Source organism: Trachurus trachurus (assembly GCF_905171665.1).
Source record: "Trachurus trachurus genome assembly, chromosome: 18".
NCBI lineage: Eukaryota > Metazoa > Chordata > Actinopteri > Carangiformes > Carangidae > Trachurus > Trachurus trachurus.
In genome coordinates, this window is record NC_139909.1 from 25,158,831 (window position 1) to 25,171,966 (window position 13,136).

The 13,136-nt window shown below is 42.5% G+C and overlaps 1 protein-coding gene across 2 annotated transcripts; it reads left to right on the forward strand.

The window, feature by feature from the left end:
* The first annotated feature begins 1,197 nt into the window (after positions 1-1,197).
* On the forward strand, positions 1,198-11,557 carry LOC311002252 (E3 ubiquitin-protein ligase TRIM68-like). Of its 2 annotated transcripts, XM_083993543.1 has the most exons (9): positions 1,198-1,257; positions 2,464-2,909; positions 2,995-3,130; positions 3,238-3,333; positions 5,266-5,499; positions 10,221-10,380; positions 10,477-10,503; positions 10,582-10,757; positions 10,868-11,557. In XM_083993543.1, exons 2-9 carry the CDS (start codon positions 2,476-2,478, stop codon positions 11,231-11,233), a joined length of 1,629 nt encoding a protein of 542 aa, XP_083849669.1. In that variant the 5' UTR covers positions 1,198-1,257; positions 2,464-2,475; the 3' UTR covers positions 11,234-11,557. The 2 variants fall into 2 exon arrangements, with proteins under 2 accessions (XP_083849669.1, XP_083849670.1); XM_083993544.1 differs by lacking the exon at positions 10,477-10,503.
* Positions 11,558-13,136: the final 1,579 nt, after the last annotated feature.

The window sequence follows — 13,136 nt, forward strand, 5'->3', positions numbered from 1 at the left end:
TCTAGCATAAAATACGATCAGCCGCAGAGCCGCACATATCCGTATAATGCGAGTACACGGGGCAGCACAATGCAGCCTCTAAATAACACATTATCTGCTGCTAAACTCGTTCATTTCACCAATATTTTGTTATGATAGGCTAGTGCTATTCCCCTCTGAGTCCAGGGTTACCTGTTATCAACATCCGGGGTCTGTAGGTTGACCTACTGACCTCTGACCTGGATGATGTCATCTCCGACCGTGGTGCGGCTTGTTGCTACCGCTAATGCTACGGTCCGTTTCTGCGTGTTTCCGACTTGTCAGAACAAAATGAGCAGCTGGATGAAGTTCAGCTTCCACAGGCTTCCTTTCCTCAACCTGGACTCACTGCACCCGAATGCCGAAGCGGAATCATTATTATCAGAATGAAACGGGCAGTGCTCAGAGATGACATCATCCAGGTCAGAGGTCAGTAGGTCAACCTACAGACCCCGGATGTTGATAAGAGGTAAACCTGGACTCGGAGGGGAATAGCACATCACAACAAAATATTTGTGAAATTAACGAGTTTTGCAGCAGATAATGTGGCATTTAGAGGCTGCATTTTGCTGCCCTATAGACTTGAATTATATACGTGGCTCTCGGCTGGATCTTATTTCATCGGAACAACTTGTAATGACACAAAAGTTATCTGGATGAGTAAATGATCATATTTTATGCTAGAAATAAGGTCCAGATTGTTAGAAGAAAAAAAAAACGCAATTCCCCTTTAAGAACTATCTTTGAGTTGTCTCTGATTAACATATTCAATGAGAACTTTTAGAATGTGTCTCTCAGACTTTGCCACATAAAACCAGAGTAGGAGAACTTTTTTCTTTTCACACTGTAGATCAAACACTGTTGTGATTTTATCAGTTGATTGATTTTTTCCTGAACCCACAAACTGTGCTCCAATAAATCAAATAAACCTGTCAGGTGTGGATTTATCATCTAGTAGCTGCTTCCTGAACATGAGGTGAAAGGTGGTTATAAATGACGGACAAACCAAAGTGATGCACAGGAACAAAACCTGATCATCACACATGAAACAGTTGCTGTGCTAAAAAAAAAAAAAAAAGTTCCCCAAAGCAAATAGTTGGGCATTTTCAGTTTCCCAAGTATCTTAGGAAAAATTCCAGAGCCACACCTACTTCAGTGAACCGGAAGACACCAGTCTGGTGACATTCTCGTTCTGACTGACAATAAAAAGAAGAACAGGCTACAGAGTGAAAAAACAAGGTGAGCACTTACAGATCTAATTAATCAGAGTTAGAAAGTTTCACAACAATAAGTAAAGAGTTCATCTGTTCACTCTGAGAGAGTTTGGACTTTGTTTTGTCTGTACATGGGGTGTAAAATTGTGTATGTGTGTGTGTATCCTGTGTAATGGTAGTTGTCCTGAGATGATGACACCATACACACCATTATACTGTGTAGCCTGACTGAATGGAATAAGAAAATATGCAGAGAAAAAGGCTGTGTCATGTAACACCTGGTGAAACCTCAGAATTACAACTAATAAGTACAAAGTTTTAAGTTCTTAGTCGCGTATAAACAAGTCTCTCACTCCGGCTAAAAGTGAAAGTGAAACTTATGAGCAGCTGTCAAGAGATCACATGATTGTTCAGATAGAAGAGCTGGTCAGAGGTAGTAAATTGCTACACAACTGATCCAGGGCCTGTTAAAGGGATAGTTCAACATTTTGGCAAATTGGCCCATTGCCATAATCGCTATAGTCATAGCAGTAGGTTCGTTAACTTTATTTGTCGGTGCAAGCTATTTTTAGAACGGCGGAGTGGAGCAGCAGGCTGCTCAGAGCTACACTATGGAGGCTAAAGGAATTTCTTGGTTTCCCTCATCAAACTCATCAAATACAAAATCCCAAAACTCCAAAACGCTTTCGTGGACAAGTTGTGACCTGCACATTCACCACGTTATGAGATAATAATGGAACGTTAGGAAACGGAGACATTTTCGAGGTAAATACTGGGTAAATACAGAGTCTGCTTGCTGAAAAACTGTCCCTGAACGCAACGCGCATCAGCGGTTTTGCATGAATTTCCCTCTAAAACAGCTCTGTCTCATAACGTTGTGTTATTATCTCATAGCGTGGTGAATGTGCAGCTCACAACTTGTCTACTACAGCGTTTTTGAGTTGTTGGGTTGTGTATTTGATGAGTTTGATGAGGGAAACCAAGAAATTCCCTTAGCCTCCATAGCATAGCCCTGAGCAGCCTGCCGCTCCGCTCCACCGTTCTAAAAATAGCTTGCACCGACATATAAAGGTAATGAACCTATTGCTATGACCACGATTATGGCAATGGGCCAATTTGCCAAAATGTTGAACTATCCCTTTAATGCATGACTCTGGGAACAAACATGTCTGCATATGGAATTGACCTTAGTTAGAATGTTTTCTCTCAAGCTTTTGTCCCATTTGAACAGGTGACAAACACAATGGCCTCCTCTTCATCTCACTCCTCCAGTTTTAAATGCTCCATCTGTCTCGATGCCTTCACTGACCCTGTCTCCACTCCTTGTGGACACAACTTTTGTAAAGGCTGCATAAACACCTACTGGGATTCAACAAGCGTCACACAGTGTCCGCTCTGTCAACATAACTACCAGAAAAGGCCCAAATTAAAAGTCAATGTCATGTTCAGAGACCTCATTGAACAAAATCAGACAACCGTCCAGGACATCCCAGAGGAAGAAGCTCAAACGCAGGATATTTTGTGCGACGTGTGTCCTGGGGAGAAGAAGGAGAAGGCAGTCAAGTCCTGTCTGTGCTGTGAAGAATCTCTGTGCTCTGAACACCTGAGGCCTCACCAGGACGACCCCGAGCTCAGGTGTCATGAGCTGCTGGATCCTGTCAGCAGACTGAGGGACAGGTGAGGTCAACAGGTAGAGAACTACACATTTGCACCGCAATGTACAAGATATTAAATATGTAACATCTTATATATTATACAACAGGGTGTGTAAGCAGCACAAAACCCCTCTGGAACTGGTTTGCCACGCTGACCTGACGTGTGTGTGTGTGTTGTGCGTCAAATCAAATCACCAAAACCACCAGTGCGTCCCCCTGAAGAACCGCCTGAGAAGAAAAAAGGTTTGACTAACAACACAACTGATTTCTGGCACTGTTAGCGACGTTACATCATTCCAGTTGAATCAGGAAGTAAAATTATGTGTTATATGTGTTAATTGTGTGTTTAGGCAAAGGTTGATGAAGAATTGGCCGAAGTGCGGCAGGGGATTAAGGAGAGGAAAAAGATGGTCGAAAAGGTTGGAGAATCAGAGGAAATCAGTGAGGTAAGTCATGGATGGATGGATCAGAATAACTTTATTTTTTATTCAATTTCTTATATGTCAAACATCACAAAGACATCAAACTTAAACACAAACAAATCAACCATATTAAAACAAAAATATACAGAATACAAAACAAAATATGCATATACATACATACATACACACACAAATCCCAGCCCATAAACAGCACAGCACATCTCCCAACACTAAACACTGTGTCCACAAAAAGATTATAGATAAAATATTACACAAGTCATCCTCCGCTCACATGTTATAGGCACCTCCCCTCTTATATGATTCAGAAAATGACCCCAGACCAGGTCAAATTTCCCTTTGTTATCATTCAACCTTGATATCATTAGTTCATAAGAGGCATTATCAGTCATCAGCTTAACCCAGCCAGTAAATTCTGGTTGAGTCTGACTCCGCAGTGATGAAGCCTGTCAGTGCTAAACTGAATTCTGCTTTTGATATTCCTGGTGGTGACCTTAACCTGTCTCAGAGTTCAGAATTACTTGATCCTCAGAGAGAAATTGGCTACAAACAAGCTTCGAGGTGAATAAATGGAAAAACGAATACGTTGTATGCATCTGAGAGTTAGTTAAGAGTTTATGGCCATTCCATCAACTCCTCCACCGCTCCTTGGATTGTAACCTCGTGGTGGTCCTCATGCCTCGCCACACCTCTCATGTTCCTCTGAAAGCCCTCTTCTCATCAGCTTTGATGTCCTTTGTTACCCACGGCTTGTCGTTGGGGTAACAGCTGACGGTCCTAGCTGGGACAATAGTACCCACACACATGTTGATGTATCCAGTGATGCACTCTGGGATGTGCATCACTGGCTCACAGAGTGCCTGCCAGTTTGTCACGGGGGGAGGGAGGAAGAGCTGTAAGCATCTTTAACATTAGCATTAATCAATTCTTTAGTTCTTCCTTCCCTGGTAGGACAGCTCACAAAACTGTGTGAAAGTGAGAAGTGTAGTGTTGAAATGAACATTGTTGAAGTCACATGAAGCACATAAATCTATCTTTATCCAAATTTGTTGTTGTGGAGGTGCACAAACACTTTATTGTACAGATCCTGTTGTGGTCCCAGGGTTTGATCAGTATTGTTTCCAGCAGTGGAAATGTGACCTGATTGGTGTGATGGAAGTTCATATGATTTTGTGTTGGGAAATTGTAATGGGAAACTTGGTTTTAAATCAAAAGCAACTGGACTTGGTTATTTGTCTAGGAAGACGTTTCACCTCTCATTCAAGAGGCTTCATCAGTTCATGTAGCATCTGACCAGGCTGGGACCGGTCCAACTATCTGGTGTGGAGATCCAGGTATTTAACCTCTGTGGGGGCGTTCACAGGGTCGATGATTTTACTGACCATGTGCCAACGACAGTCGTGGCACATGGAGCACAAAGGGTTCCAGTGACATCATCGATCAGATGAACTGATGAAGCCTCTTGGATGAGAGGTGAAACGTCTGTGTGTAAAGCACTTTGTGTTACATGTCTATGTAGGAAAAGTGCTCTATAAATAAAGTTTGATTGATTGATTGATTGATAGATAGACAAATGACCAAGTCCAGTTGCTTTTGATTTAAATTTCTTTGGGGATATCAACAGAGTTCTTTCACCCAGAGTGGGTCAAAGAAGTCTGACAGCTTTGTGACCTCAGTCTGTTTTGTGCAGAGAACTGAACCTTGTCTCTCTGGTCCAAGGCCGTAGGAATCCATGTTTGGCTAACCAGTTAGGCATTAGCCCATCCTTGTCCATACACATGACCATAAAGTAAAAAACAGTGCCTACACATACAAAATAGTATTTTCAGATTTATTTTACACTCTGCAGTAAGAAACTGTCAGACAAAGTTGGCAACTATCTGCCATGTTAGAGAAGACTGACTTAACATGAAACTTTCTTATTTCTTATATGAACAGACAAACGTGAAGGCAGACATCGAAGACGTCCTGAGGATCTTTGCTCAGTTCCAGCAAGTGATAAAGATGAACCAGGCTGGACTCCTGGCTGCCCTCAACCTGCTGCACAGAAAAGCTGGAAACCGCAGCGAGTCCATCAAAGAGACGCTTCAGGAGGAAATCAGTGATCTGGAGGAACGACGGGACGAGCTGGGCCAGCTCTCTCAGATGGGTGACGACCTCCATCTTCTACAGGTCCTCTGCTGCATTTCTCTCCCGCTTTTCATTAAATGCTGTTCGAGACTATTTGCTGGTCAGATTGGTCAACAGGGATTTTTTTAAATAGCACCAAATCCACATAATAATTATAGCTACTGCACAGCAATGTCTTTAAAAACTACATTGACACACATTAACTAAAGTAACAGTGTTCGGTAATCCAATAGAAAATCACTCCGGTCATCTCTCTTCACCTCAGTCAGGTAACAGTATTCCCCACCGGTGTTAGGGTTCATTTCTCCTTTCTAGTATGTTGTCGGACACTCATTAACTATCTGAGCCTGTCAGTGTGAAAAAAAATGCAGGTTTATAGGCGAACTTTGATGGGAGCCACTTGCCCTGTTGAAGAGCGTTAGCTGGGCTGCAGGCTGCCTGCCCTGCTCAATACTGGAGTGACCTCAATAATTGTATTATCCATCACTCACGTATACAGAAAAACATATGAAAACAGGGCCCAGACTGAAGTTTCCCTTCAAGATTGTATGTGGTGTTTTTAATTTAAAAAGAATAATTTGTTTTAAAAAAATTATACATTTTTTTTAATCAATTACTAGACATTTCAGGCAACCCCATGTGAATTCCAGGAGACCCCACATAGGGTCCTGACCCCAAGGTTGAAAAACACTGGTTTAACGTTTAAATGGAGTCTCTATAGGTTTGAGTTAGAACTTGTTTATTCTATTTTTTTATTGATTTGTTGTGAGTTGAGACATCTATCTATAGAGTGAGTTTAAAATAGAGAAAAAGACAAAGAGGGAAACAGAGCAGAGGTAGTGGATAAAAAGAAAGACAAAAAGAGAGAATTTGGTTTGGTCTATCTGTGAGTTTAGAAGAGAGAAAAAAAGTGTGTAAGTTTATCTCTAGCCTACAGTTGTTGCTTTATCTCTGTTATTGTTGTAATTCAGTCTGATCAAACTGTGTGTTGTTTTTAATTAAACGCATGTACTTTTCTCTCTGACTAAACTCACACTGTAGCTAGATGACACATTTCCGAATAAACGCACGTTGTATGTCTAATTAAACTCACGGTGTGTTTAAACAGAGCTCACTCTGTGTGTGTGTGTGTGTGTGTGTGTGTGTGTGTGTGTGTGTGTGTGTGTGTGTAGAGAGACGTCAACAGACAGTTGCGAACGTGTGACGTAGGCAACATTATGGAACTTTACGCCTACACGGCTGCACGTTCGCCCGCTGCTGTCCGCGCTTGGTTATGGAACGGCAAATGACGTCACACAATTGTCTGTGACGTGTATGTGGAGTGCCTTTGATGTATCGCAGTTGTCACACAGACACAAGATGAGTTGACTTCGACACAAACACACACACACCGTGAGTTTAATTAGACACACACACACTGTGCGTTTATTTCATCATCTAGCCTACAGAGTGAATTTAGTCAGAGAGAAAACACACACACAACGTGCGTTCATTTTAAAATAAATAAATAGCACAAAGCAAACAATTGCAGAGACAAACAGCTAAAGATAGGCTAAAAACATTTTAAAAAAATAGTTCCAGTAGCCTAAAACAAGTTCTGTGACATCATCATCATCATGTCCATCTTCGGTAGCGTTGTGGGCAGACTGGTCTCAGCTGTGCAGGGGGTGATGACACCAGACAGCGCGGACCCCCCCCAGCAGCAGCCCGCCCCCAGCTCCCCGTCCCCCCCCTCGTCCTGGTGGCCGGGGAGGGCCGCCGTGGTGCTGCTGGGGGGCGCTGCCATCGGCCTGGTGGCTACGTGTCCCCCGGCCAGAGGAGCCGTGCTCTCGGCCGTGGGGGGCGCCGCCTCCTGCCTGGGGGAGCTCCCCCCTTTCTCCCCCCTCAGAGACTACCTGGCTGGTACCGTGGGCCCCCAGCTGAGGGAGGCGTTTATCACGGGAACGGTAAAGCTCTTCGCGTCATTCCACTTGTTCATGTTTGACCACTTCCGTCCTGCTTATATTGACATCATGAGAGGAATCTCAGCTCAACTCGCTCGCGACTGGATTTCTTCAGTCCGTAGTTAATGGCCGTGAGAACTGGTCAAACTGACCCAATCTGTTCCCTCCCTCCATTCCTTCCTTCCTTCCTTCCTTCCTTCCTTCCTTCCTCCCTCTTTTGATCCAATTGACCTGATCTGTTCCCTCCCTCCATCCTTCTTTCCTTCCATTTCCCTTCCTTCTTTCCTCCCTTCTTCCTTCCTTCTTCCTGTTCCTTCCTTGAACAAATCTTTCTTTCTTTCCACAATCCTTTTCCTTTCCTTCCTTCCTTCCTTCCTTCCTTCCTTCCTTCCTTCCTTCCTTCCTTCCTTCCTTCCTTCCTTCCTTCCTTCCTTCCTTCCTTCCTTCCTTCCTTCCTTCCTTCCTTCCTTCCTTCCTTCCTTCCTTCCTTCCTTCCTTCCTTCCTTCCTTCCTTCCGGCAGTGGCTCAGGTGGTAGAGCAGGTCGTCCAATGATCAGAGGGTTGGCGGTTCGAATCCCGCTCTGTCCCGGTTGCTGCCGTAGTGTCCTTGGGCAAGACACCTTACCCACCTTGCCTCTGATGGGTCGTGGTTCGCGCCTTGCAGCTTCCGCCATCAGTGTGTGAATGGGTGAATGTGATGTACTGTAAAGCGCTTTGGGTATCGTTCAGATGGAAAAGCGCTCTATAAATACAGACCATTTACCATTCCTTCCTTCCTTCCTTCCTTTTTCCTTCTTCTTCCTTCCTTGAACGAATCTGTTCCCTCCCTCCTTCTATCTTTCCTTCATTTTTCCCCCTTCCTTTCTTGACCCAGGAGGACAACAGGAGGGTTAAGGCCCTTTTGGTTTCTGAAAAGCTCTTAGTCCCCCCCCCCGTAGCCTTTCTTTCTTTACAACTTATTTTCTTCTTCTTCCTCCTTCTCTTCTTTCTTCTTCTTCCTCTGCTTTTTTGACATTTGACAAAATGTTCTTTCAAGCTTTGTGACCATCTACGGTCACTTTCCTATCAGTCTGAGACTTGACTCCTCCTCTTCTTCTTCTTGTTCACAACAATCTAGTCCCGTCTGTCCGTCCTGGGTGAGGGATCCCTCCTCTGTTGCTCACCCTGAGGTTTCCATCGTTTCCCTGTTAAAAGGGTTTTCCTGTGAGTTTTTCCTCAGTCGATGTGAGGGTCTAAGGACAGAGGATGTTGTTGTGTTGTGATGTAAAGCCCTTTGAGACAAACTGTCTGTAAAAATGGGCTACAAATATGAAATTGCCTTGCTTTGCCTTTTGACCGCCCCCTCCCCACCACCTTCTCTCTTCTTGTCTTTCTTTCTTTTTATCCACTGCCCCTGCTCTGTTTCCCTCTCTCTGTCTTTTTCTCTCTTTTAAACTCACTCTATAGATAGATGTCTCAACTCACCATTAATCAATAAAAATAAAAAATAAAATAAAAAGTTCTAACTCAAACCTATTTGCAGCATTGCATGATGATGTGAAACTACATTAAAGTTTGAACATAAGAGACTAATAATGACCTCAGAGGCCAAGAATGGCCATGTTTTTATTTTATTGTCGTTTTCTTGTGATAACTACTTATTTTGTTATATTGACATAACAAAATCTGTTTGCACGTGATGACACATTAATTTATTTTGTTATCCCGATATAAGAGAAGACTGTTATTGGTCTGTAATACAGGAAGTCACATGTGTATGGGCTACAGCTGTACTGATGTGATGTGATGGCAGCAGGGTTGCCACTGTGAACTAAGTTACACTTCATTACTGTAAAAGAGAGACTTATAAGATCAATTGTTGTGTGCAGCAATGGTCGGGGGCGGGCAATTTCTTTCTCTAGACAAAAGTAGGCAATTTTAAAGTGAAAGTTGCATAGCTGTAGCACATATGGTTGCTCTGGTATGAATTTATTTTCAAAGTTTAGGCCTATTTCAAAGTTGATGACATCTGGCATTTTGATATGTCACCATTATCACCCTCTGGGGCTTGAACCTGCACCCTCTGACACCAAGAACCAGCTCTTAACTCACTGAACTAATTGACTGAATGGTGAGTGGCTTCTCAAATAGACTCAGGGAGTCACTAACTGGGCAGCAGTTGTCAAGGCAGATTTCAATAATGGCCTTAACAAAAATCTGATAATACATAAATTGCATCTTGACACCATGGAAATGTTGGTGATTTGTTTTTAATGGTAAGTGTTTTGCATCATAAGAGAGAATCTGATGTTTAAAAATGTCATTCTTTCATTGACTGTAGTTGTTCCCATGAGAGCAGAATTCAAAATGCTCAAAAATTCAGTTTTTGAGACAATTTATCTGTACTGTTTACAGTCAAACATTTTCACTGTAGGCTCAATGTTTGATAAATTAAAAATCTGTGTGGATCATTTGTGTAGGACAGTCTGAAGATGCTTTCTAGCAAGTTCGGTGTCAATTGTGGAACGATCAATGTTTCAATCACTGTGGATCCACAGTGATCGAAGCGTTGATCGTTCCACAATAAACAGCACATGTCCTTGGAGTTGAGTAAATCTGGCATGTTTTTTTCACTGATTATGCATGGGAAGTACAGTAGGATTTCCTCAGAAGAAAGAAAGAAAGAAAGAAAGAAAGAAAGAAAGAAAGAAAGAAAGAAAGAAAGAAAGAAAGAAAGAAAGAAAACAATAGGGTCCTGGCAGCTGATGCTGCCCGGCCTCTAATAATGTCTCATTCACACATCACAGCAGCTGAAGTATTTTTCTTGCATTCTCACTGCAGAGTCTGCACTCTCTGAGTGATCCACCCAATACAAAAGACTGGTCTGAGATCAGCGTCTACAGCGACCCAGCAGTGGGGACTGCTCGAAGTGCTGCCAGTAAGCTGCTGAAAGAACTCTGCATTGTGCTGTCTGATCAAAGCAAAGGACTGATCGCAAAAGGTGAGTTTAGATGTAACCAGCTGCTGTGCACAGTCAGTGTTGATGTACTTTTGTTTGATTTACTGTTGTTCTTCATTCTCCGTCCATGTCTTACAGAGATAAGTCGAATTCAGCGATATGCAGGTAAATCTGATTTGTTATGAAAACATGACTCCTCCTCTAGTCTGTGTTCACATTCAGATTCTCTCTCTGCTCTGTCAGTGGATATAACTTTGGACTCCAACACTGCAAACCGTGTCCTCGTTGTATCCAAAGATGGGAAGGAGGTGCAGTACGGAGGCGTTCCTCAGAACCTGCCAGACGTCCCAGAGAGATTTGAGCCTCTCCTCGGTGTTCTGGGAAAAGAAGGTTATTCCTCCGGTGCCTTCTACTTCGAGGTCGGCGGTGTTTTACTAATTCCTTTCTTTTGTATGATACTGCACACAAATGCAGGGAACAGATTTTGCACATTATTGTTTATTACAAAAGCATTTTCTGCGTTTCAAAGGTGCAAGTGGGAGGCAAGTCTGCGTGGGACATTGGGGTCGCCATGGAAACGGTTAACAGGAAACACCAAACCGATGTATGTCTGAGCAACGGCTTCGCTGTCCTGATGCTGAGGAACGGGACGAAAATAATAGCCTGCGACCGCCCCCCGGTGGAGCTAAATCTCCCCAAGACGCCCGAGAAGGTCGGGGTGTTTGTAGACCACGAGGAGGGAGAGGTCTGTTTCTATGACATCGGGAATACGGCACATATCTACTCCTTCACCTGCTGCAGGTTTCCCAGGAAGAAGCTGCTTCCTTACTTTAACCCCTGCACCCAACGTGAGGGCAATAACTCAGCCCCAATGGTTATCACTCCTGTCAGTTAGAATACTGTAATCCACAGGACACTGGGGAATAAATGAACCCTTGTTACGGTACAGAAGGCAGTGCTTTTTATTGTTGAATAAATCACTGTGTTAGAAATAAAATCAAATGATTACTCATGTATGAGGTAACATGTTTGATAAATCAACTGTCTGAAGACTGAGTCAGTCGATTAAATGAGACAAGTCTGGTGTGCTGCGGCTTCGTTGGAGGGAAAACCTGCAGCCACACCGGCCCTTTCTGCACTAGTTTGGACATGGTGTAAATGATTGTGCAATAAGGCAGATGTGTTCAACACACCTGAAGCACCTTAGTTGATCTTTTAATTTTATATCTGTTGGATTTTATTGTATTTATTAGTATTTTATGTTTGTCCTTTCCTGTCTTTGGCTTAAAAATAAATTCAAATCAATCACTTTTTACACCTGTAAGTTGTTGAGTTACTGTGTTGTGAAATGCTTCGGCAAAGTAGTTGGGGCTCGAGGAAAAGTTACATAGTCAGTTGGTTTTTATTTTAAATAATCAAACTTCATCCTGTAGTTGTTACTGTGAATGGAGCATGTTAAAATGCTAGTAGCATCAATGTGAGAAGAGCCAGGATCCATCAAGTTTCTAGGTTTCTTTTTTTAATTGATAGTTTGACAACAGTGACCCCCTGTGGTCAGACTGAGTGTGTGTGGCTTTCACTTTGACCTTCTGCCCTCTCACTGCTTAGCTACACATTGAACTGCTAACTATAATGTGTGAGAATCAGTTCGAACATGAGAGACATATGCATGTGTCTGTTTACTTGCCCACTTTAGTGTAGGAACTGTTAAGCTAATGCTGTGCAATGAGGACATGCAAACTCAGAGAGGTTTGACAGGCGTGCTTTTACACAACAGTAGTAGGCTATATCTTTACAAGTCTTGTGTAACTTATTTGTGTAACTTATTCTTTTCCAGATTGTCTTTCTCATTTTCACAATCATTTAATTTGGGCATTACTCGTTAGCACTTGATTGTTTCTTCTACTCATTCACGACCAGCATTACCATCCAGTCTTGAAACATGGAAACTGAAGTTTCCCTTCAAGATTGTATGTGGTGTTTTTAATTTAAAAATAATAATAATTTGTTTAACAAAAATTATACGTTTCTTTTTTTTTTTTTTTTTTTATCAATTAGCCTACTAGACATTTCAGGCAACCCCATGTGAATTCCAGGAGACCCCACATGGGGTCATGACCCCAAGGTTGAAAAACACTGGTTTAAAGTTTAAATGGAGTCTCTATAGGTTTGAGTTAGAACTTGTTTATTCTATTTTTTTTTATTGATTTGTTGTGAGTTGAGACATCTATATAGAGTGAGTTTAAAATAGAGAAAAAGACAAAGCGAGGGAAACAGAGCAGAGGTAGTGGATAAAAAGAAAGACAAAAAGAGAGAATTTGGTTTGGTCGATCTGTGAGTTTAGAAGAGAGAAAAAAAGTGTGTAAGTTTATCTCTACAGTTGTTGCTTTATTCAGTCTGATCAAACTGTGTGTTGTTTTTAATTAAACGCATGTGTTTTTCTCTCTGACTAAACTCACACTGTAGCTAGATGACACATTTCCGAATAAACGCACGTTGTGTGTGTCTAATTAAACTCTCGGTGTGTTTAAACAGAGCTCACAGTGTGTAGTGTGTGTGTGTGTGTGTGTGTGTGTGTGTGTGTGTGTGTGTGTGTGTAGAGACGTCAACAGACAGTTGCGAACGTGTGACGTAGGCAACATTATGGAACTTTACGCCTACACGGCTGCACGTTCGGCCGCGCTCTGTCCGCGCTTGGTTTGGTTGGACATCAAGATCTTTTAGAACGGCAAATGACGTCACACAATTGTCTGTGACGTGTATGTGGAATGCCTTTGATGTATCGCAGTACAGTTGTC

Coding starts and splice junctions, on each gene's coding strand:
- LOC311002252 (XM_083993543.1), top strand. CDS start 2,476: ATGGCCTCCTCTTCATCTCACTCCTCCAGTTTTAAATGCTCCATCTGT. Junction 2,910..2,994: donor GTCAGCAGACTGAGGGACAG/GTGAGGTCAACA, acceptor ATTATACAACAG/GGTGTGTAAGCAGCACAAAA. Junction 3,334..5,265: donor AATCAGAGGAAATCAGTGAG/GTAAGTCATGGA, acceptor TTATATGAACAG/ACAAACGTGAAGGCAGACAT.